This window comes from Dendrobates tinctorius, unplaced genomic scaffold (assembly GCF_039654945.1).
Source record: "Dendrobates tinctorius isolate UK_male_01 unplaced genomic scaffold, ASM3965494v1 ptg000269l, whole genome shotgun sequence".
Taxonomy (NCBI): Eukaryota; Metazoa; Chordata; class Amphibia; order Anura; family Dendrobatidae; genus Dendrobates; species Dendrobates tinctorius.
This window is the reverse complement of record NW_027361936.1, coordinates 4818070-4844704: the sequence shown is the minus strand read 5'-3', so window position 1 is coordinate 4844704 and position 26635 is coordinate 4818070. Positions and strand designations below refer to the sequence as shown.

The window sequence follows — 26635 nt, the reverse complement described above, 5'->3', positions numbered from 1 at the left end:
AGCCCAGGAATTTACAGGAACTGGAGACTTTTTGCCAAGAAGTGTGGGCAGCTTTACTATCTGAGAAAATAAAGAACCTCATCCCCAACTACCACAAAAGACTTCAATCTGTCATTAATGTTAGAGGGGCAAGACACGGTATTAAGAAATGGGGTATGTAAACTTTTGATCAGGGTCATTTGGATGCTTTGGGTTGTCATGATTTAAAAAGAGAAAACGCAGAAGTTTGACAATAAGTGGCTTCACCCAACCACTAACCATGAGTGGAGAAAAAGTTTTGGTATTATCATTCATATTCTCTAAAAAAAAAAAAGGCCAAGAAAGCAAAAATTCTGCTGGGTATGTATACTTTTGAGCACAACTGTAGAGAGACTTTTCTATCTGCATATATTTCCACTTTAAATCTTGGAATTACTTGCGTTTTCCACAACCACAGAAATGTCGGTTGCACCAATACCAACTTAGAAATACAGTATATTTCCATTGCACAAGTGCTGACGGCAGCTTCCTCTGTCAAGTCCCTGACTGTCGTGTGTGAGAAAGCAGTGATGCACGCTGGTGGAATTGCAATAAGCAGCAACAGATACTAAAGTCTAGTTCATTACTAGGATTGGTCAATGGCAGATGTGGAAACTTTCCCTGTAGAAGGAAGAGACTGTAAAGCTATCAGTTTGGGTAAAATAAAGAGTAGGTGTGTGAAACTTGTATAACTTATAGGAATTTACAGGTAAAGCCTCACGTGTTCCAGATGTTAAACTTCTTTCATATACAATCGCCTTATATTTCTGGGAAATATCAGCCTTCTTTGTAACATTTCAGAACATTAATAATTAGTTATTAAAATTGCCAGATTCCTAGGTCCCTTTCTGACATCTTTGTAAGACTTTCCATGTGTGAGTGCAGTAGCGTGGGCTGCACTCGTCATCAGAAACTTCTCACGTGCATCAAACCAAACCATAGTCGTCTGAAGTATGCATTGTGAATTAAAGCTACACGGTATATGCTTTACACGTGGGATATAATTTGCTGTTGTTTAGAACTGGTAAAGAGGGGATATGTGGTTAATGCCTATGCGTGGGATTAGGGTATATTTTATCTGACGTCTGTCCATAAGAACAGATAATGCTGAATTCAAACTTCTGTTTTTAGTGAAGCATCCCCCAATTCATTGCCCACTGGGCTTTCACCCCCTCCAGCTGAATATGTAATCCAAATTAACATCCACAAAGCAATAAAAAAAAAATTATACCTCACTTTCTGATAATCCTGAGCGTGGCCTCGTTTGGCTGGGATCCTGCTAAAGGATGCGAGCAGCGCAATGATATCATCATGCTGCATGTGCCATAGAGGAGGCCCCTGGCAGAACATAGGGATGGCTTTCTGCAGCACCATTGCTGTATGGAATTATATTTGCATCATTAAAGGGAAACTGTCATGTTCCAAATTCTAATCTGCAGATATAGGGTTAATTTGCAGGTTAAGGGTGTGTGCACACGTTGCGGAATCTGCTGCGGATTTGTCCGCTCAGATTTGCCTAAATCCGCAGGTAAATCAATTTGCGTGCGGTTTGACACCTCTACAATGGAGCAGGTGCCAAACCGCTGCGGAATCTGCACAAAGAAGTGACATGCTGCGGTTTTAAAACCGCAGCAAATCCGCGCTGAAAATTCCGCACTGTGTGCACTGTGGTTTTCATTTTTCATTGACTTAAATGGTACTGTACACCGCAGCAGAAACTGCTGCGGATCCGCAGGGCCAAAACCGCTGCGGATCCGCAGCAGATTCCGCAACGTGTGCACACACCCTAATAGCTTACAATGCATGCCACCTTACTGAAAGCACAGCTATAGGGAGGAAATTAACTTTACTCCTCCCTGGTAGCCGCTGGCATTCAGTTATAGGGGGGTGCCCGGAGAAGCTTCAATTATCGCTCAGTACAAAGTGAACAGCAGACGTGAGCATTACCCCAGCGCATCTATGCAGAGCAGCTGCCAATTAAAGTGCAGGAGCGTACTTACAGCCACTTACAATGCTGTTAGCGATGACTGTAACCGCTCCGGGCATTCCCCTATGACTGAAAGCCGGCGGCTCCCGAGAGGAATGAAGTTAATATTTTTTCCCAAAAGCTGTGCTTTCAATAACATGACAGCATTGTAAAGCTATTAACCTGTAGATTTAACCCTATATCTGCAGGTTATTAGCATTTCATGACATGACAGGTTCCCTTTAAGATATATAATTATATATGTCAGGCAGCAGACTTTCTGGCGTTGTACCTCGTCCCTCACAGAGCCTTGGTCCTTGGGTGATCTCCCAATTTGACTATAATCCGCCACCAGTCATTCTTTCCTCTTTGAAAGTCTAAGGCTAAGTGCACACGTACTTTTTTGCCCTGCGGATTTTTCCGGGCAGAATTGAAGAAATCCGCAGGTCAAATTACCTGCATTTTTCCCGCGGATTTCTTCCTTTTTTTTTGCGTTTTTTGTGCGGTTTTCCCCTGCTGATTTGGAGAATGGAGCAGGTGGAAAACCGCACAAAAGAAGTGACATGCTGCATATTTTGAACCACAAGAAAACCGCGAGGAAAAATCCGCAGCGTCTGCACAGCGTTTTTTTTTTCTATTGGTTTACATGCTACTGTACATCACAATGCGGATATGCAGCGTTTCTGCGCGGTAAAATCCACTGCGGATCCGCTGGAAATCTGCATCGTGTGCACATGGCCTAACTCTGCTGGAAATGCAAAAAAATGAAAGGATTTTTCTCTAATTTATATATATCATATTTTGGTTATTTTCTTAATGATAAGAACATGAATAAAAAATACAACAGATTTTATTATTGATTTATTTAGTAATGCATTTAGAAAAATTGCCTACAATATATCTGGAGATGGCATAAACCTTCAAATCAGATTTTTACAGTGTTACAGAAAATTGAGCGCACAGTAAAAAAAAAAAAGTTTTACCGAAACTTCTCAAAAAATGAGGAGTTTGGTCTAAACAATTTATGTAAATACACAACATTGCTATATACAGGCATATGAGAACTTTATCAGGGAATACAAAATGGCAGTAATCTTCAACCAAGCAGAGAGATTTTTTTTTGCAAGAAAAAATACATACCGTATATTCTAATTACCATCATACAAATTTAGTCTTCTGACTCCAGAATAAGTCTTTTTCCATGCTTGGACGAAAGGTTCATGCAGTCATATCAAGCTCCATATAAAATACACTGAGTTCAGCTTGTTGATCCAGATAAATGAATGCTAATTACAATATTACAATGTTTGAGACATACTTCTTCCTCATATTCCTATAATATACTTTCCATTTTGGAAATCATTATAATTACATCCCATTGATCAGGGATATTGATAATGGTAACACATGAATATTGCTTAGCAAAAGAAAAATAAAGTAATCCACTCAGTGGCAAAACGTGAAGTCGCTTGAAACAACTATGCTTTTTTACATGCTGAAAAAATATGGTGAATGGACAGCTGTATACCACTTATTAACATCAGACTATGAACTGTTAAAGGGAATTTCTCACCAAATTTTTGTGATGTAATCTGAGAGTAGCATGATGTAGGGTCTGAGACTCTGATTCCAGTGATGCCTCACTTGTTTGTGTGCTGTTGTTTAGATACAATTTCTGTGGCAGATCTAATAGCGGGCACAGGGCTGAGCCTGTACAGCCGCTCCCACACCACAGCTTTCTGTGCACACGGTATACTGACAGAAAGCTGCTAATCAGTGCTGGGCGCGGGACTACACAGAGCAGTTGACTAGGAGGCACCAGACACATAGTTCTGCAGTAATAATCTTCTGCTCATAAAACAGTGATTTTATTGAAACAGCCTAGCAAGTGACACATTACTGGAATTAGGGTCTCATGCCCTATATAATGGTCCTCTCAGGTTACTTAGCGAAAACCTGCTGACAGGTTCCCTTTATCATACAAAAAAAAAAAGACTGGTGCGGTATGAAATTCCCCACCATAATATAAGCAGTGTTGGCCCTAAATAGGATTGTGTCTATTACCGATGTACATTATAAATTTAAAGTAATACAATCATACAGTACCTAAATAACACTGCATAAATGAACTAGAAAATGTAGCTACAACTTGTGTAGTTAGTTGCCTTTGCATAGGTTGGGGGAGAAAGTTTGAGAGCAGGGTTACAAGTTTATGGTGCCCCTCTCAGAGGACGTGACAGGTGGACTGCACGCATCCATTCATATTAGAGTCTGGTGAACCCACAGATTTCAACAAGACTGGGCGACTAATGTGTATGATGGCCTCCTGTCTCTCCACTGAGAGATGATGTCAGGGAGGAGAATTAGGCAGTATGAACTCAGTCTCTTGATCCTCTTGTTTTCGCTCTCCCAATTAAGACACATAAATGCTCGTCCGAGAGTGGACCTGACTACATTCCAGTTGAGGGATAGGTTGCCATCTATGTAACAATAGTAACTTATATCTTGCATTCAATTCCATATTTCCCTATAAAAAAATGTGAAATCAGTGCATAAATATGGAATAAATATATTTACGTTGAATAATGTTGCATATTGGGGATCCAGAATTATGACCTGAGAATGAACAACGCGTTTCTTATCCATGGACTGGGTCTGGTATTACGCAGCAAAGAAAAAACAAATTAGCTCTTGGCCTGGTTTTGCCTCTCATTATTCCCAGAAGAGATTTCACAATGTAAGAATAATAACTTTATGTCCTAGGTAACAACTTGTTTTGGACTTGTCCTAATTCCTTCTTTTTATTACAACCCACACTAATTGTGCTTTAAACCTGAAGGACTCCGTTCAAGTCCAAAACGCGTTGTTTACCGGCACACACAAAAAAAATTATCCTGTGACTGGAAAAACTCTCCAGGGAACTTTTTAGGCAGTGCTGGATTACGTAAGTCCCAACTCTTCTCGTCGTTTGTCACTTGTCCCGGTGTGGTCCAATCGTCTGCATTTTGTTTTTGTATTTTACCAATACACTACATTGGTTTGGCACCTTATCATAATTCACTTTTGCAAGGTTCATATTAGAGAATAAAAGCAGACCCATTTTTCTAATCTTTTTCACCCTTTCTGATTTTTTGGTACCTTGTGCCTGCAGTTGTTATAATTTCATGTTAGTTTTCAGCGGTTTTGTGATGTTTTTGGAAAATTGCTTCTGACAGCTTCAACGAATAGGGGGACATAGTGAATAATACATTTAATCTGCACTTTCTACTTTACAAATTAAAATAAAAAGTTCAAGTAACAATACTCGATCAAAGATTGTAAGTAAACCATGAAACTTCAGGTTGCATTAAAATTGTTATGGGATGACTTCAGTGATTTGCAGATGTGAATTAGTGAAACTTCCCTTAATTTTCTACACTTTACCTATGGCCTGATTTCAGACCTCACGGTGCGGTCACTGAAGGGTAGCTTCTCAAGATGTTCCAATCTTTTCTAAGCAAGTCCCCTTTCTCTGTCTCAGCATCAGCCATGACTGAGAAAAAACTGGGCTTGATAGCGCCTTAATCACATCTTCAAAGGAAGCTCGTTGCCTTCATCGTAATGTCGTGAGAAGCTGCAATTCTAGGACCAGCAACCCAACATGGCCTAAACTCAGGTCATCCGTGAAGGTTGGAAATGAATATTAATAAGTTTAATTTATTTACTTAAATAAGGCACTAGGGATCTATATAATGTTGCAGGACATCCCCTTTTTGTCAGGTTGCGATGATAGTAATTTTATGTTAAAAAATGTTCAGTTTAAAAGTTATCAAACTTTTAACATAAGGTTTTTTTATACAAAATTATTCACAAATGATATGGTAATTAGCTTTTCCAGCTGAGACCTAGTTACTATGACATAGTCATTATATTCATTCATAAATATTTTCATTTGTAGCAAATGGTACTTGTAAAAAACAAATAAAACAAGTATAAAAATATATTCACCCCACAATCAACAACATTTATCGTAAAACAAAACTATACACGAGACCACCGTCGTTACCTTGTACATCTACCTATACTAAACACCTTATGGGCTCAGTTATATAATTACTGTTGAAAATGTTAAATGTGAACAATTTCTACTGAGCTTTTCTTAATTAGAGCATTTCTTAGATATGAGGTGCTGCCATAGATGAACTATCGGCCCCAGATGTGCCAACTTAAAGGGAACCTGTCAGCAGATTTGGCCGATATAAGTGACGGCCACCACCTTTCAGGGCTGATATACAGCATTCTATAATGCTGTATATCTGCCCCCAACCCGACCTGGAAGAGAAGAAAAATAACTTTTATTATACTCACCTGCGGGGTGGTCTGGTATGAGGGGTGTTGCAGGTCTTGGTCCGGCGACTCCCGTCTTCATGTGATGCCGCCCTCCTGGCACATTCCTGGCTTTTTACCTATGCCTATGGTAGTCGTCGGCTCTGGGCCATTGCGTCCTTTGAGTACTATGAGTAATGAGTGCTTTGTACATTCCTATCTGTTCCAGTGTTTGACAATGTGATTTTATTGTTGTTCTAATAAAAAATATTTTTATATAGTATGATAGCCTTCTGATCATCATTTTTCATGTGATTCTATGTAGTAGCTGATGATAGGCCATATTAATCCGGTCATATACATGGTTAATAGTCATGTGTATCCGTCAGACTTGTTGGTATTTAACTGTTGAGGGTAGAGCAAAGTCCTGCAGTGCGCAGGCGCTGAGCCTCTCTGACCTTTCCTTGCGCCTACGCACTGCAGTACTTTGCTCAGCCCTCAACAGGGCAGAGAAGTACGCATGCGCAGGAGCGCGACACAAAGCAAGCAGGAGAATGGCATTGCATGAAGATGGGAGGCTCCGGGCCAGGACCAGCAACACCACTTGGACCAGACCTTCCCGCCCCGCAGGTGAGTATAATAAAAGTTAATTTACTTCTCTTACAGGTCACCTCTCTATCAGGTATCAGATTCTTTTACTTATGCCTTACTAGGCATACCCAAATTTCTTGTTCCAATACATTTTGGAGACCCATAATTTGCTTACGCCTGTATTAGTAGCTTTCAACAATCCTTAGTGATGTCCAAAATTGGAGAACTCAAATATCTTCATACAGAAATACCTCCCCCTTAAAAGGGGAAGCTGTAGAAAACCCAAATAAAATTCATTCCTAGACAATACCAAGGGATAGATAACATTTTTCGAATACTTTGCAGATAAGGCCTTAGAGCGCTAGTTATATAGATAGAAATGGAGGCCACATCTGGACAGCCCTATCATACTTGTACTTTCTGCTTATTGTTTTTTTTTTACAGGATATTTGATATATAGAATTAATATCCCCACCATAAAATCTGAAAGGCTATGACCATACCAATATCGAATCATTCAGCCTTAATCATTGGAGTATTAAGATTGAAGGAAAGATTCATTGTCAAAACTGGTTTTCACATGTCCAGAGGAATAATAACTAACCCAATGGTTCGTGAGGACTTTCAATCTAACTTCACTGGAAGAAAACAGCACCAATTAGTAAGTGTGCTACTGGTTTGATATAATATTGTCAAGGATAGTTTCCAAATCCGAATCAACACTCATAATATATTCATCCGGTGCTTGTAATAGATCGGTGCATGACTGGCTTGACATGTTGCTGTCAGGTTGCGTAGGATGGAACTGAGAAATGTAGTAGCCGGCTTGAGCAATACTGGAGCAAGAAGAGTCATCGATTGGATTTAATATCATCTGACTGGAATTAGCGTCAAATGCGTCTCGGTGATACGGTGATCCATAGGTGGTTACAGTAGACATAGTTGGGTAACTAGACTGTGAGATATTAGACATACGAAATGTATTAGTCAGACCTTTATCAGAACCGTATGTGGACTTTTGCAAAGTGTGATCATTGTTTGCTTGTACCATAGGGATAAAATCTAAAGTGTTAGCAGGAGGCTCCGGAGCTTTCCTCATCTGATAGCTTTTCTGTTCAGATATATTTATTGATGATGGGGTGCCTAAAGCAAATCCGAAATTCTGGCTATTAGATGCGTTGGGCGTCATTCTTGTATTTTGCCAATTAAAACTTTGAGTGCTTGGTGCTGTGGACACATTTGCTGTTTGCTGCAATGTTTGAATTTCAAAAGGGAACAGTGATGGACTGGACCTTGGCATGACATCGATTCCATTTTTTGGTTGCCTGCATGTCTCATTCATAACTGTTTCTGTGATAAGAAGAAAAGACAAAGTTTTAAGCCATATGTTTTTCTTATCAACATAGCACTGCCTGAGATAGTAGATTAAAGGGGTTGTCTAGGTTTGCCACAAAAGTTTGCAATCACTTATATGACTTCACAGTGCGGACAGCGCATACTGTCTGGATTTCCCAATGACAGCACCTCACATTCCAACTAGATGTGTGCAGCCTCATTCAATGCAAGCGAATTGAGCAATGCCATGCATGTCTGGTCGGAATGTGGCTGGGAAGAAGTATGTACTGTATATTGCAAACATGCGGTCATACGGCCACCTGTTCTCACATCCGGCACCAGAGAATCCTGACAGCACGTGCTATGCGTGCCGTGAGGATTTACAAGTCTGCAGTCAGATGAGTGCAGACTTTCTTGCCAAACCTGGACAACCCTTTTAATAACATAAATAATGTATACCTCCAGTGATGGTGCTGCCTGCATTCTTTTTACTAAGGTAATATATGCATTTAACTTTGCAGGAGAGGCTTCCAGTATTGTCCAAATGCCTAGGCATCCGTCTTCCAGGGAGTATACCTTTATGTTAATTTTAGCTTTTGGGATGGACCCATATGCACCATTGGTTATGGTTATCCATAGTTACTAGATTTATAATACATTTTACTATATAAAATCATGGATTTGATTAATTGTTACCAATAAAAGAAAACATAAACATCTACTGTAATGATATAAAAATCTCAATTCAATACCTCTCTTTATAGGTCGATCCATGGCATGAAATGGTGGCATGGTTGGCTTTGTTGCTTTTTCCACTTGATGATTTTGAAGAGAAACTACAAGAGATGAAGGACTTGATATTAAGCTAAGCCAATATATCTAGCTGTAGAATTACTATCGGTGACCATAATAATTTGACAAAGATATATAAATTATCCACATCCATCCAATTTTATTGATTTTTAAAGGGTACTGTTACGTGTATGTGAGAAAAACGATTGTTTATGGTTATTGGGAAGCCAATGTTTGTAAGGCTTGTCTTATCATACTTATTGAGTGGTGAATAGTATGGTCACCTTGCACTTTTATTTATTTAATTTTCTATCGCTCCAACATGTTCTCATGTTCCTGTCCTCACTGGGGCCAACAGTTTAAATTCCCTATCTCAGACATATACAAGGCCAATCAAACACACGGGAACACAGGGAAACATACAAACTCCATGCAGATATAGTCTTTGGTTGGATTTAAGCCCAGGGTCTCAGCATTGCAAGACAAAAGTACTCATCACTGTACCAAAATCAGGCTGTAAAGGAATAATATTTTTATTTTTCAATAAGAATAATTTTGTGGCATTACTCACCAATAAATTTCTGCAGCATATCCTCATTTTTTTTCTTCTTCTTAGCATAATGGTCTAAACAGGGTCAATACAAAAACAATTAATAATACAACCTATATATGTATTCCATATTTCCTGTTATCTATCTATCTATAAATATATTTATACTTATTTATATACAGAAATATATCGCAATACCAGATACTACCGTACTTTCATTCTCTGCTTTATCTAACATAATGTCCACTTAACCCCTTTCATCACAGTGATATACTGCCCTTCATTTGGGTCTCCCCCTGAAACCGCTGCCTCATGCCATCCAACATACGGTATATAATCATATAAGAGCATGAAGACACTTCTTATATCAAGCATCTGTTATGCCGAACATGAGCAGATTGATATATAGTTTTGTGAAAAATTATCCAGTATAACTCGTAAATAGTTAATGTAAAGACGTTGCCGACTACTAGGACAACTCTTTCTCAGCCTGAATGTTTGACACCGTTAAAATAAAAACACTTTATACTCACCTCCTGTGCCCGTGCCATTCTAGCAGTGTTGGTACTTGCATTCCCGTGGCTCACGTGAGGTTATGTCATGTGAGCCCTGTGCCAATTCAGCGCCGGCTTCACTGTCCCCTCCTTCAGACGTATAAGTAATCTAGAGGAAGTGAGTGGCCAGCCACAGATCTCGCTTCCTCTTGATCACTCATACATCCGAAGGAGGGGACAGTGAAGCCGGTGCTGATGGGTGCAGGGCTCACATGACATAACCTCACCTGAGCTCTGGGAATGCGAGTGGCGACACCGCTTGAACTATTCCGGCATGGGAGGTGAATATAGATAGTAGTAGACAACCCCTTTAAATTCCTTAGAAGTTAAGAGGGTGGTGCTAGTCAGGGACTGACATCTTTTTATATATGTGCTTGCAGACTACCAAGAATAGAATAAGCTAATCTAGCAAATGAGTAGTTAGGGCTGATTTTCTAGTCCAAGAGTCAGCTCCTCTTTCAAAAGTGCCTCAAGTTGACAAATTGTAAAGTATGTCACTTAATACCTTGGCTGACATTTACAAAAAAAAGCCTTGTGTCTTGTATTTAATAACTTTCAAGTGAGCTGAGCTAAGCTGCGATACCAAAGATAATGCATAGACAAGATTGGTGCTGTTTTGTAAGAAAAAAAAAAAGCAATCCCTTTTTCCTAATTGCCCGTGTAGACTGGAACCTTATCTATGACCTCACTTAATGTATTTAGTTTGAACTTTGGTTTGTTGTAATGTTTAACAATGTACGACACCATGGAAAATAATGGCACTCTACAATATGATCGTAATGATTAAAACTGTAATAAATTAAAAGGAAAAAGCAGAATTTACCACATTGTACCCTTTGGGAGATCCACAAGAGATGAAATGCGTGAAAAACATAGAAAATAAAGGATTTTTTTTTCCAGCAGATTACCTTCCTTCCTTTCACAAGGAATGTATCGGAAGTCCATAGGTTCACTGACTTCTTGGTCGGATGGTCTTCTAAGCTGCATTTTCACTGTTGTGACTTCAGTGATATCAAAGGGAAATAGAGGGGTTCTAAACACTATAGCGACTTGACGGTGCACATCTGCTTGTCCAAATTGTCCTTTATCCTCCCAAGTACTGGTGAAAAATCGAACCTCAATGTCATCTATGTATAGGGGTATAAAAAGAGCCAATGAGAACTAGAGCTAGTATATGGACTGGGTTCATCTCAAGTGTTCATTGGGTCGCCCTCTTCTGTTTTCTCTTTTCCCAGATTAGATTGATTGACAGTTCTCTCCCTATTTGCTTATAGGGAAGGACCTCTCAATTAAGTCAAGAACATCCGGAGGAGCCAGAAGGAAGCAACCCACTGGAGACAGCTACCATGCTCAGAATTGTATTGTCCATTTCTTAGGCATAAAAAGACAGAGATATTCATGACACAAACAGATAGGTATGTACTGTAGCTAGATAGTAAAAGTGAAGACTGCACCTTTTTGAACTTTATCGCATAACAAGAATATTTCCTCTCCTCCGGCTGCACTACCGCAGTTCTTATTTACTCGGCAGATCCGAAGTTCTGCAGTATTAGGAGCACCTGGAATGATAAATTAGTTTCCATGATAAGTTGCAAGAAATTAAAATAGTTAAAATGCTGAAGAGGTGGCCAAAATTGTACAGTAAATCTGATTTTTTATTACAATTCGGCTGCCAGTTTGTGCATTTTCTGGAGAACTTACGGTTGTCATAAATTGGGTTGGACACAACTGGATGTAAAGCTCTGGTGTAATTGCCATGCTCATCAGCAAGGAAAACTTGAAAGCACAATCGTACAACATTTAGGTCGTAATCCTCGATTGTCAGGAGCTGGTCATCTCGCACTGTGGAGGAGAAGAAATATTGTGTAATATCACCTAAATTATCAGATAGTATACAAATTGGTGATACATTTTGAAGTCTTTATTGGAGACTAGCGTTGAGCCAATATGTTCGGAATTAGTTGCCGAATCTGAATTTGCCATATTCGTGCCATATGGGTACCCTATTCATGCCGAATTTATGTTTGACGATCGATTCCGAACATATTCGGTCATTTCTACTCCCACTGACTCCAAAAACAATATTCGCCGCCGATCGTAATCCGAACGGAATTTTTAAATATTCGCTCAACTCTACTGGAGACCTATCAGAAGAGATTTATAATATCTAAATGGCTCCATTACTGTATCTTAAAATGCAAAAGCAAAAAAATAATTGTTTATTGCTTACTTTATGGCCCCTTAGGCTAGGTTCACAGAATTTTTGGGAGAAAGATATTAAAATGGATCCATTCCAAAATCCATATAACAAAATGCTTCAAGTACTTTTTGACTACCCTTCAATGTAAAATCATCTTTGTTGTTCGAACGACAAGTTTTTTTAGTGTTTTTTTTTACCTGCATCTCACCAAGGTAACAAAACAAAAAAAAAGTGACATGCGACTTCTGTGAGGTTTGATGAGTGTTTGGTGAATTTTGGTGCTGTATAATTTTTCTGCAAAAAAGAATAATGTAATGTCCTTGCGGTTCCAGAAAAATTAATTTTATTTATAAAGAATCTCATCCCCACTGTATTTCTTTTGAAACTGCGAAAACTGACCTGTAGTGCGTTTTTTAAATCTGCAACATGTCAATTTCTCTTGCGGATAGGCTGACACTGAGTTTCATGCTCAGATTTTCCCCATGGAATTGCATTAGGTGCATGTACACATGCAATCTGCACATGACTCTGTCAAAGCCAAGTACAAGGAAGTATCAAAAACAAAACAGCTTTATTTAAAACACGACATGCCAAAAAGAGACAAAAAAAAGCATTAGCAAAAACGCAATGAAAAAAAAAGAAAGAAACCCAATTTCCCTAATTGGTGCATAAATACTGTATAAAATCTGCAACATCAAATACTCAGCAATTACTCATTGTGGGATCATAGCCTGAAGTGGATTCCTCGTGGAATCTGCTACGAATGTGACACTGCTAATTAAAAAGGCTACAAAACACTGTGTGGAGGAAAACGCTTCAAAAACCACTTCAGAAAAAAATTGTCTGAGTTTTTTCACCTCTAAGAATACGCCATGTGAACCTAGCCTAACTTATAGGCCTAAAGCCTGAGTCTGCACTGCTGAGAGACTCTGATGTGATTCTCTGCTCAAGTACAATGGGCGGTAATCCTATAGAAACAAAATAATCTTGGTGGGATTCTGATCGACCAGTGTTATTGAGATGGATATCTATGAATATCCAATCTTTCCTTCAGACGCCATGTTCAGTACAGAACCAGACATCATTGTATTGTATTGGGAATGTTGTCCCAGCTCCTGCTGAACTATAAAGTCTTTATGACCCAAAGGGCAAGACGCCCCATTTCTGTAGGGCTGCTGAAAGGAATTAACGTCTTTTTTTCTCATCGAGACCTCGTTTGGATCTCATTATCAAAAGTATCTAACAAGAGATGGTCTCTATGTTGCCCATAGCAACCACTCAGAGCCCAGCTTTCATTTTGAAAACTGCTCTGGTAAACTGTAAACTGTAATATGATTGGTTGCTATAAGTAACAAATGCAGTTTTTCTTTTAGATAAATCTTCCCCACTTTCTCACCACAATATCACACAAATTCACACACATTCAATTCTGGTGGTATCCGTACACCTGAACACTGGGCTAGCATCTCATAGACTCTCCCATTAAGGCCTCTTTCACACATCCGGCTTTTGTAATCCGGCACGATGTGGCGAAATTTTTAATAACCGGATCCAGAGCCGGATCCGTTTTGTCCCATAAACTTTCATGGTCGCCGCATCGTGTCGGATGGTTATGCGTCGTGTCCGGTTGTTGCCGGACACGGCAAAAATTAGCCGTCCGGCATCTGCAAAAAACGTTCTCTGCAAAGTTTTTTGTCAGCGCCGAACCGGCTTTTTCCACAGCGCATGCCCGGACTCTGTGAATGTTAACCCCACAAGTGCCCAGCGAGAGAGAGATCTCTCTCTCTCGCCCGGACACTTGTGAGAGATCTCTCTCACCGGGCACTTGTGGGGTTAACACTCACAGTGTCTGGGTGAGAGAGAGAGATCTCTCTGTGGGGTTAACCCCACAAGTGCCTGGTAAGAGAGAGAGATTCTCTCGCCTGGACACTGAGTGTTAACCCCACATGTCTCTCTCTCTCTCCACCCCCCTCTCCCCTCCCCTCCCTTTCAGCAGCTGTCTCTCTCAGCGGCTGCCTCTCTCGTCCACCGGTGTATATGTTCCTCCTGCGGCTCCTTTAAATCATGTCCGAGCCGTATCAGATGCCGCATACACATCCGGTGTCACTGCTGCAGGCCGGATCCGGCGGCCCGGCTTTTCGCCGCACGCCGTCGGACCCCACACACCGGATGTGTAAAAGTAGCCTAAGGCCCATACCTGTTTTTTAATTGCGAGAGGCAGTGGTGTAACTTGAAGCTCATGGGCCCTAATGCAAAATCTCCAATGGGGCCCTCATTTATTGCAAGTCTTTAATATTATTGGTCTTTTTATACCGACCAAATGGACTTTTTGGTTCCTTTAGGCTCCAGGGCCCGGTGTGCGCATGCAACCCCTGCACCTATTGTAGTTATGCCCCTGGTGAGAGGGATGCCACAGGCACTGGCTTAATTTAGAACGACTGTCTAACATAGGAACTGGTCTTGCTGCCCATGACATCCAAATATTGGCAAATTTTATTTACCGGTAATATGACTCGCTTGGAAAAATAAAAATGCAGGTCTATAATTGGTTGCAATGGGCCATAAGGCCAGGATGCCTTGATAGGCCGGTCTCACACATCTGACTTTTAGGGTTCAAGTATGGACCCCGATGATCAGGGCAGGAGACCCACAGCTGGTCGGGACTTCGTGGTCTGTACTCGGACCATGAAAGTCAGAAGTGAGATACCAGACTTAGATAGTGTTAGGACATGAGGCACTACTTCTTTTTTTCATTTTTACTGTGTATCCACATTTCATTTACCATTCACCAATAATACCAAGTTTAGAAGTGCACAAAAAAAGTCAATGGAAAAAAAAGCAACTAGTGATCAATACTGAGTCATTTATGGCAATAACAGGACTTTCTGAAACTTGTGTGAATAGCATAGGTGGCATTTCTCAAAGGTAAAATAAAGGAAAACACCTTTCCATTGAGGTTTTATCATAATGTTGGGTCCTCCCACATGGTATCAGATTTGGAGATGCTTTGCTACCCTGGGATGGGCTCTGAAACTCAAAATGTGTTCAGTCGGAAGCTGAAGTTATTTTATCGAGAACTGTTGACATGTTCCATTGTTCCCACTGGTCCATGTCACTTCTCTGTGTTTATCAGATAGGTACACAGAAAACTACGGTGCACAGACGTCTCACCAGACTGACTGCTCCCACCGTAACACACGCTCCAGGTAGATTTACAACAGTGCAAAGTGGGGGAAGTGGAAGTATATATTTTTTCAAATGAATAGTGTTTGAAAAATTGGAAAGATCGTCAGGCGCCGATCGCTTGCACTTTGGAAGGCGAGCAGCGCTGACTAGGTCTTGTCTGCACACAACTGTGAGGACGTGTGCAAGATCGTCAGATATCAAGCAGGTATATCTAGGAGCAACATCATCAGTGACGCTCACCGATGCTGGAGTGAGTGATGCTTAGCAACCCCTTTAGTATTTTCTATTTTCCCCAGACACATTGGCACTTTCTGCATGAGTCCTAGGGGGATGCTATTTGTAATAAATGGGCTAATGCAATACTAGAGACCACCCATACTCAAAGTGGTATTGTTTCTAGACAAACCTTTAAAGAGGGTTTCTTGTTTCATAAAAAATATAATAATAATATAAAAAACTGCAGCAAATGTTATTAAACTAAATAAATTAGAACATGCACCTTTTCAATCCTGTGCGAATTCGCTGTAAGAAGCCCTCTAGCTCTGCTTAGGTCGTTTCAGAGCAGTCAGCATGTGATTGCTGCAGCCAATTAGTACCTGGGGCAGTCGTATGTCATACTTACTGGCATCACTGCTCAGTACTGAGGCATGTAAGTACTACTGATTGACCCCAGCAATAAGACACTATCTGCTTGTGGAAAATGATCTATAGGATCATGGGAGCATCTTGGTTGGATCTGCAGAGCACTAAAAATTGTTTTTGGGTTCTTTTATACATATTCTAATCAAAGGAGGATTATCCTTTTATTATATATAAATATGGGATATAGACTCCTATAAACAGGTTGCTGGAGTGCTGATTAAGTTGACCTAAAGGGGTATTCCCATCTCCAAGACCCTATCCCAATATGTAGTAGGTGTAATAATAATAATATTAGCAAATATCTCCAATTATAAAATTAGTATAGTTTTTTTGATTCGCTATGTCTCTTTTTTCATGTGCAGGCAATGCAGGACCTTAGGTATCCATGGTTACGTGGCCATAACCATGGATACCTAAGGTCCTGCAATGTCTGGCAATGACGAAAGAGACTTAGTGAATCAGAAAAACTATACTACATTTCTAATTGGAGGTATTTGATAGTATTATTATTACACCTACTACATATTGGAATAGGATCTTAGAGTTGTGAATACCCCTTTATAGTGGTGTATTTAGATTATATAGTGGATAAGTGGTAACAGGTTCACTTTAAACTCTGCTAGCTGGTATGGACGCGGGTATATTGTTAGTATGCCGTCGGCTTTGTCAGTAGTGCCCATATATTGAAAGGTGGGCCAGCCCTTGAAAGGGTTGTTCACCTGTTCATTATTGGGCAATATTACAAAGGACTTGTAAAAACGAGCAACTCTTCAATTTACTTGTTATTCAAAATTCTAACTTTTCTCAACAATAGAGTGATTTTTAATTTGATTGTTTCCTGCTTTTTGCCCAGGTTGCATATTCTCTTGAGCAAAATGCTGCACAGAAGCGGGCTAGATGACCGGAGTGCATTGTCAGCTCCTGGTCAGCCCAGCTTCAGGGCAACCGCGCTCCTCTGAAGCAGCATCAGGGAGCGCACAGGTCAGTGGCCAAACTGTCAATCAAGCAGGAGTGCGGGCAGGAGGGGAGCAGAGGGCTCCTGAAGAATGAACAGGAGACATCCCATGGAAGACTACTCTCTCACAAATGGCTTGGAAATCTGAGTAGCTTAATTTTTTTTTAGTTTTTCTGTCTATATTAAGAATGTAACTAATGTGGCTGAAAGGTGGTGTCACCAACGTGTGAAATGTGTGGGCATTGGAGGATGATTCAGCCCACAAAATATTCCTCTACCACAATTGCCAGCCCTTTTGAGGTTAATATTAGTATTTAAAATCATATAGTATTAAAAATTGACATGGCGAAATTCTATAGTTAAATAGCTTTCCAGACATAAATAAATGTAGGTGGAGGAAGGAGATGCCCACGTGTGTAACGAGGTGCTGTGGTAAGCCTACCCAGGATGCGACTTTCAGATATTAAAGGTCAATAAATGTCCCTTGCAAAATTTATGGGGGAGATGTATAAAACCGCAACCAGGCACATTCCAGGCGTTATTCTGTCCTAGACCCCAGGCACACTGTGCTGCTTTGTGTTGCCTCTGGTAAGCACAGTTTTGGGTTTTTTTTTTACCCTTTGAGGATGTCTAAAACTGCAGTCAATAAAGTGAGCTACAATCTTTTACTCTGACAGAAAAAAACAGTATATAATTAGAAACACGCACCATGGCCCCATAGAATATTATACTAGGAGCATGGGGCCAATGTGCAAGAAAAGTATGTGACGCCCTTGTGGTGTCAGAGGATTTATTGAATGTGGCTGCTCCTCTCCAGTGCTCCGATTTAGGACATCCTTCCATAGTGTGACAGTTTCTTTGTGGGTTGATAGTCCACTAGTAATTATACGTGTTATTCTGTTAATGATGATTGGGGGTACTATACACTCGTTTTTATACCACTCCATTCACCCACACACTGGCATGGCCTCTGGTATACAGTCTTATTATTCATTCAGTTCCTTAAGTATTGTGGATATGATTGATGAGCAAATATTAGGGCCATTAAATGACCACAGATCGGCTATACACAAGCCGATTGGTGGTTGTTTAAAGAGAATAGGTCTGCAGGTTTTTGCTATGTAATCTGACAGCAGCATGATGTAGGTGTAAGGAGGTGGCGGGGACCCTCATGTACCTTCTCTATCCTTAAGGCTGTTCACCTGTATCACATGCGGCACCCTGATGTTTTATTAAAGTTTTACTATTGTGAGTACTGTAATGTAAATGTATTTGTCATGTGTTGCGCATAGGCTTAGGGATGGATTAGGAAGCAGTGCAGGACTGAAGGGGGGATTAGAATAGAGGGGGGCACAGTAGAGATGTAAGAGTAGTAAGGTATAGGCAGCATAAAGGTTAAGTAGAAGGGAGGGGCACAGAGCAGAACAGCACAGAGCAGGGGGGTATAAGACAGATACTTCCTGGTTCTGTCAGACGCCCTGGCAGTCTGCCCAAGGGCAGGACGTATGAGTAGAGAGAGAGAGAACAAAGGATTATAGCTGTGGGGATAAGTCTGTGGATTGCAGTAAGGGGCCCCTGGCTGGAGAGCAGTGTAAACGGACACCAGCTCCACAGAGTCATCCCCAGGAAGGATTCGGGGTCTTAGACTGGGACGAGAGCAGCTTAGATGGAGTTCTCAAAAAAAAAAGGGGGGACCTGAGGGCACTGCTAATAATTAGATATGGGATCACTGACCACACGCTAGAAACATGTGTATTACCAAAAAGAATAAAAGATAGCGTGTATCACCAAGGATCACCAAAATCAATATAGCAAAAAGGTATTTATAAGTTTATTGAGACATATCAACAAAAGGCAAACAACTAAACAATTAAAAAACCACAAGGTTAACAACCATAAGGGGCCTTGTAGGTGCCCCCCCCCAGGAAAGCACCTACCTCCACTAAATGTACCGCCGAAAGTATATTATGGTAAACCACACTGAACAGCTGAAGTCATTAAATGCTGGACAGGATGAACTTACAAATAAATCTTAAAAAGACTCAACAGGATGCAATATGCCCGAATGGGCAAATACAATATGTGCACAAAATATAAAATATCAGAGACAAATAAAGTTTAAACAGGATAAAAAACTGCAGGCACACAAATGACAAAGAAGGTGATAGTGCACAAAACCCAAAACTCTGCCTAAAAATAATTCAATGAGGAAGGACAAATGAGCCCAAAATAAAAAAAAAACAGAGAGTGAGGAATGGGGCGGCAGGGACTCTGTTAGACCCTGAAATAAGAGAGTCACCCGGTCACGGTAGTGGACGAGGGGGAGACACCCCACGCGAGATGGAGTTCTCGGCACCTATCCCCAATGGAATTAGACAAGTGGCTGACAGGAAGCTGGTGACATGTAACGTACGGATGGGACACGGATTGTCCAAAGAGGCTGCCCGGATGGCAGGTACAAGTGAGACATGGGCTGGACACGGATTGTCCAAAGAGACGGCAGGGATTGCCAGGAGCAAAGAAAGACAGATTATAGAGCAAATTGAGTCTGCCCGGAAGGCAGGGAAAGTACAGGAAACGTTGCCCTGTGTGAAATGTGCTGCTGGTGTGATGGATGCCTTATTGTTTAGTAAAGTTCAACTGTTGGAAAAGAATTGTGACTGTGGTGTTTCCTGGTACTTGGAAGTCAGAAGCTGGAGTGACAGAGATTGAAGGGATTCCAGCAACGGAAGTGAGTACTCGGTCGCACCTATCACACACAGCAAAAAGGACTTGTTGTTTCAGCTGTGAGGTGTCAGGGTTTGGGAACAGTAGAGCCAGTTGCCATGACTACCACCCTGGCTGCCTTACATAGGGACATATACCCTGATTCCAGTGATGTGTCACTTAGTTTACTGGGTGCAGCAGATATAGTAGACTCACAGTTTTCTCTGTTGCAGATTTAGAAGAGCTGAGATGTTAGACTATGTATAATCCCCGCTCACACCACTGATTGTCACTATACAATGTACACAGAAAGCTGTTTGAGAGCTGCTAATCTGTGCTAATGGTGAGATTAGACCAGGAGGTATAAGGCCAGTTGTCATTTAATGATAATCTCCTGCTGATAAATCACTAATTGTATTGAAACAGTAAAACACAGCCCATTAAAGCCCCCGTCTCAAATAACGAGATAGTTAGCGAGATCGCTGGAAAGTCACCAATTTTGTGACGCAACAGCGATCTCGCTACGTGTGACACATAGCAGCGACAGCCTCCCCGCTGGATATCGCTGATAGTGCTCGAATGTCCTAGGCCATTTTTTGATCGTTGGCGTCCCGCTGGCCAGCATGCATTGCTGTGTTTGATGCCGACGAGCGACCTCGTTGGCGTCGCAGAACTCATGGATGCAGGCGTGAGTCGTCAGAATAGCTGCTGTGAAAAGGTCCCAACGACCGCCGAGGTCGTTATACGGATCGCTGGATCGTTGCGTAGATCTGCCTGTTTGACAGCTTACTAGCGATCATGTAGCGACGCACCAGCGATCCTTACCAGGTCGTATCTTTGTCGGGATCGCTGGTGCGTCGCTTAGTGTAACGATACCCTAAGTGACACATCCCTGTTATCAGGTTTTCTTCCACTACATCATGGTGCTCTCAGATTACATAGCAAAAACCTTCACTTCCCAACATCTTCCCTTTATTGCTCTATTTAGACAGGTTGACCAGAATTCTCAGCAGCACAACTGCTTACACATTTATTGCAGGAATGAAAGAAAGATTCAATCACCCGATGAAAGCTTCTTCCCGATTAACTGCTTGTCGAAATGGGCCATTATACAGAACTTGGGCTATCAACTTTAGAAACATTATTTTATGGTTTTAACTCTTTCTTTAAAATATTTTTTACTTATATAAATGATTTTTTTCACATCCCGATATAAATGACCAACATATCAAAGTCATCTGATTTCCATCCTGAAAACTTGTGTGTTTTGACATCAGTATTGAACATGACTTTTATGTCTGTATCAGGTTTGTTTTTCCATATTAGGTCCATTTACTCTGTTTTAACGGAACAATGGGAAAAACTACTACAATGTGTCTTAGATGTTCTTTATATCCTACATATCCCTATAATAGGTGAGGATGAAATGTTGAACCCACACAATAAAAGGATTGTCCACGTGCTTTTACCCGTGTATTGCTTGTCATGTAACCGAAGGAATACCAAACCTAATGCTACAATGAGCCGAAATGACTCAGTAAGTGAGTCAGCAGCGCTTACATCGACCTCGATCAGAAAATACAACTGGTAGATAGAACTGTAATCATTTGACCTTCGAACTCTTAATTGCTGCACATTGCCCTTCTTCTTTTGAGATATCTGTATTAACCATTTGGTCTGTAGTATAGTTCCTATAGTCATCAGTAAATCAATCTCACTTCCTCTTCTTCTGAATATATCACAGTCTATTGCTATAAAAGTTTCCACATACATAAGACTAAAGTTGATGAAAATGGACGATTATAGCCATAACAAACAATCTGGGAGATTTAACAACGAATTCTACTTTTGGCCGTACGATGTCACATCATTATCATCTAAACATATAGTTGCACGTTTTTTAAATCATCTGAGAGTTGGTAGTGCACAATTCATCTTTTATTCTTTCTTGTTCAAGGATATTTCCAGAGTCCCCAGAAAGATCCATTATCCCTCGCCCTGTGCCCTTGACTCTGTGACCAGTCTAAATGACCCTAATGGCCAGTAAGGACTAAATTATGAATGTCTACATCTGTGAATCTTTCATTTACCAACCAGTTTTTTATTCAGTTCTTTAACCTGCTGTTACCTAATCTGTGTGCCCACCATTACCTATAGGCCACAACACACAATGGTCATGTATTGAACACGCAGTGATTTTCTAACAAAAATCTCTCTCCGTTTGATATTACAAAAGTGCTATAACTTGAATAACAATTCCCTTCTACATATGCTGCGTTTCTTTGTGCATATGTGTGCCTTGATATCCGTTGAAAGCCTTTATCACACCTTCCAGAACAAATCTGACTTTTAATTAACTTCAATTCTCATTGTGTATGTGTAAAAAGGTTAAAGGGAATCTGTCAGCAGTTTTTTATTCTTTTTAATCTGAGAGCAGCATAATATGGATCAAGAGAGCCTGATTCCAGGGATGGGTCAGTTATTCGGCTGTGTATGCTAGTTTTTATACAATCAGTGTTATATCGGCAGGAGATTATCACTGCCTGACTAGGTCTCACATGTAGGCTAGTCAGGCTAATCTGTGTAACCCCGCCCTCACTAGTGATTGGCTGCTTGCTGACTATGTAGGAACACAGGAAGCTGGGAGCGGGGTTAACACAGCTCAGTATTCTGACCACTGCTGCATTTACCACAGAGGAAAGAGAGATTTTATCAAAACTGCACCAAGTAGCCAAGTAAATGACAAATAGCTGCAATCAGTCGCTCTGCCCATACCTCATGCTGCCCTCAGATTACACAGCAAAAACCCGCTGACAGATTCCCTTTAAGGAGAATAGTGTTCCTCTTAATCATTAATTTTAGGTTTTTCATTCGGTCCCATCACCTCCTAACTTTTCAGTCTTCCATTACAAACATTTGTGACAAAATTGTTCTAAAGAGCTCACTGAATTCGAGCATAGTCCTGTAATAAAATGTCACCATTGTAACAAATCAGTTTGTGGAATCTCCTGCCTATTAAATATTCCACCATCGCCTATTATTCGTATTATTGAAAAGTGGAAGCGTTTAGGATAGAAAGCAACTCAGCCACAAAGTGGGGACCACGTAAAGTTAGAGAACGGGGTCAATGAGTCCTGAGGAGCATAGAGCTTTAAACACTCTGCTGACTCCAGCACTGCAGCACTCCACACCTCCTCTGACTCTGACATCAGCACAAAAACAGAGCATCATTAGATGGGTTCTCTTGGCCGGGCAGCAGCATGAAAGCCTTACATCACCCAGCACAATGCCAAGTGTCAGATACAGTGGGGTAGAACATGCTGACACCTGACTCTGGAGCAGTGGAAAAGTGTCCTATGACAGATCAGACTTCTCCATCAGACTTCCTCAGATCGGTGAATGCTAGAAAAGCATCACTTGCCTGACCCCACTGTGCCAGATCTAAAGTTTGGTGGAGGAGGTTAATGCTGTGGGTTATTTTCCAGAGGTTGGCCTCTTTAATTCCAGTATAAGGACATCTTCAACACCGTTGTCTATACCGTGTATGTATATATATATATATATATATATATATATATATATATATAATGCTTTCCTTATACAGCGACACAGCTGGGTAGAATCTGAATGTTTGGAACTTACAAGAGGTGTAAAGCTGGCAGATGCCCATGTGAATGGCAATGTTATCAATATTTTTTTCATTGTAAATGATATTCGGTATGTTTCATAAGAAGCTGTCAGCTTGTGATCACTTTACATCTCCTCCTTTGGTGGTTTATGACAGCGTAGCCATTCCTAGTACTAACAAATGTTCACTTTCCCTTCCTGATAGACATAAACTGTGCATTACAGAAGAACAATGAGACTGTTTTTTTTAAATAAAATATATAGCTGTTGGTAAAAAGTTATTTGGAACCTATATGGTTCCTTTGTGCTTAAAGGGAACCCATCAACTTAGAAATACTATATATGGGCACCATGATACAAAGCAGGAAAAGATGAACAGACTGCTCTTCCTTTATGTAGTCCCCCAACTAGACTCCAACTAGCTCTATGCAGTTATACAGGCAAGGTTATCAATCTCTGAATAGGAGCCGCCTACTGGACGGAGAATGCTGTTAACAGGTGACTAGTCCCGCCCACTGGACTACTAAACCCAGAAACAAAAACCAGCAAATAATTCCAGCGGATGCTTCCTACTTGGCCATAAAATCCATTTTATTTATATCTTTTAAAATAGTTCCATGTGGCAGAAACCCAAATATATACAGGGGGTCAGAAGAAAAAAGGGCACACTGCTGCTTTATGCGTGCAGACTACGCGTTTCGACCTTACTAGGTCTTCTTCTAGGACCTAGAAGAAGACCTAGTAAGGTCGAAACGCGTAGTCTGCACGCATAAAGCAGCAGTGTGCCCTTTTTTCTTCTGACCCCCTGTATATATTTGGGTTTCTGCCACATGGAACTATTTTAAAAGATATAAATAAAATGGATTTTATGGCCAAGTAGGAAGCATCCGCTGGAATTATTTGCTGGTTTTTGTTTCTATTGCAACATGGGTGTGCCTCTCCCATTACAACTCCGTGCGGCTTCCTGGCAGTGAGCAGAACCACTAAGGACGTCTAACTGGGTGAGCTGGCTATAATTTTTCTTGTTTGAATTACTAAGCCCAGAAGGTGCAAGGATTTGTCATGATTCCACCACTCACGGAGTCCTAAGGACGTTGTGAATGACAGCTCTGCCGCACTATGGGATTGAGGACTTGCTGAGCTGTCAGGATTGTGAGCGACAGCTCTACTGCCCAATCTGAGGCAGAGGTGTGAGTATTTTGAGTGACAGCTCAACCAACCATCCTATCTGGCTGGGTCTGTGGGATCTCCTCCAGGTGTCATCTGTTCTGGATGATTACACGGCTATTTAGCCCACTGACACTGGTTAGAGGATTGCCAATTGTAGCTTTGCTGAAGTGGTGTGTGTTAGCTTTGTGCTCTTATCTTTGTTGCTGACCTTGGATTTACCCCTTTGTCTTGATCTACTACCTTCCTGATACTCTGACCTCAGACTGTGACCTGACTACACTTTCATCTATTACGAGCCCTCTTGTTACTGACCCCAGACCTCTTGACTATCCCGTCTCACAGCAAGTCCTTGAGTAGTGACCAGCATCACCTTGAGTAGTGATTAGCGTCACAGGATTAAAATGAATAAAACATGAGCTATATTCAATCTTTTCCCATAAAACAGTTTATCAACCTGCTCTAAAACCAATTGGACAACATGTCCACCTCCTTTTAATCAAAGTGTCAACCATATCCCCAGTAGCGGCCAGCAAATGTCTTTTGCTGCAAACCTGTCAACAAGTTGCATTATTGATGATGAAAATTCCAGAGTTTTACTGTTACTTTCGTTAACTGGATTTTATATCGAAGGGAGAAGGTAAAAAATCATTATGCCCCCTCACCCATCATCTGCCGCTGGTTCAGGTCACTTCACCCAATCATCTCAGGAAAGGATGTCCTGGTAGTCATCTGTTCTCTATAGAGTCGCACACAACTTAAAGTGTATGGTAACTTGCTTGATGGGCAGCGTATTAAGGTGCCCACCATCTATTTTTCTCCTGACTTCCCAACATAAAAGCTCGCCTTCAAGCATTTATGTATTTTTAATGATAAGACACAAGTTGCTGCTAGACATCTCTGAGGGTGATTTTTCTCCTGGGACAATCATCTGTCAGAGGAGTCTGGAGGCCTTCATATCTCCTCCAACGTAGCTCACTGGCAGGTCCCAGTTTGAGGAACTTTTCTTTAATTTGTATGGGAATCTTTAGGCATCAGACAATCAGTGTATATGGTTCCTAAAATCTAATCTGCTTTTGCCCCTTCTCCTTTCCTTGGATTAATTTGCTCCTCTCTTGTCAATGCCTCTGCCCTAGGACCTGACTGCAACAACATATGATACATTTTTCATATAGTATCTATGTTTGCTTTTAATATTTACTCCTGGTCCATAATGTGTGCCAACAAAGGCTAAATACAGGCTAATATCAATAACATTCAATGGCAATGGTTGTATGTGTCAATGTGATGTTTCTCTAAGCTGGCTTTACAACAAGCAGACAACATGAAGGTGTTTTCCCCTCAGTTGTATGAGAACAATGTGTTGTATTGCCCTCATCCTCTGTCATGTGAAGGGAATTAAAATCGCTAACTTTGTAACAGGAAATATAATTTTGGATCTTGTGCAATGACAGGTGCTTTACTGTGGTTAGACCACATTGCTCCAATCTGTCTGTCTATCCTTTTTGAGTAGGATGAATGGGTGGGCTGTCTGGTCCCTTCAGTTTTTGTCTGGGTGTAGGTGCCATAATGTGTAGGTTTTACTCTGTACGTGGGCAAAAAGCTGTAATGTTACTGTATCCTTTTGGTGCTGTTGCCTGAACATTAAGCTGTATTGAAGTTATCATGCTGCGCTCCTGCATTGCTTGCCTCTACCCATAGATTCCGATAAGGTTGAAAGCAATGATGGAGGAGAGCGCGTCAGTTGACGCTCCCTCTCCCATCATTTCCCCCTCTGTGTCTGATGCAGCGAGCGTGATGACGTCACTTCATTGCGTGCCACGCTGTGTCAGACGTTGCAGATACTGAGTGGACGCGCTGCAGAGATTGGAGCAGCGAGCGAACGAGGAGAAATGAGTATGTATTTATTTTATCAGTGAGTACGCGTTAGCCATAATATTGGAGGAATATGGGGTGTATGTTATACTATATGGGGGCAGCATTATACTGTATGTACTCTATGGGGCTGTATTATATTTTTGGAGGCTGTGTTATAATCTAT

General features: G+C 41.0%; 1 protein-coding gene across 1 annotated transcript in view; it reads right to left on the bottom strand.

The window, feature by feature from the left end:
* Nucleotides 1–2832: 2832 nt before the first annotated feature.
* REL (REL proto-oncogene, NF-kB subunit) overlaps nucleotides 2833–26635 on the bottom strand; it is a 61889-nt gene continuing 38086 nt past the window's right edge. Inside the window, exons 6-11 of the mRNA XM_073559306.1 lie at nucleotides 11813–11953; nucleotides 11566–11670; nucleotides 11020–11238; nucleotides 9579–9632; nucleotides 8968–9051; nucleotides 2833–8230 (exon numbers count right to left, since the gene is read on the bottom strand). Of these exons, the coding sequence (XP_073415407.1) occupies nucleotides 7551–8230; nucleotides 8968–9051; nucleotides 9579–9632; nucleotides 11020–11238; nucleotides 11566–11670; nucleotides 11813–11953 (1283 nt within the window). The 3' untranslated portion in view covers nucleotides 2833–7550. The remainder of the gene's footprint in view (nucleotides 8231–8967; nucleotides 9052–9578; nucleotides 9633–11019; nucleotides 11239–11565; nucleotides 11671–11812; nucleotides 11954–26635) is intronic.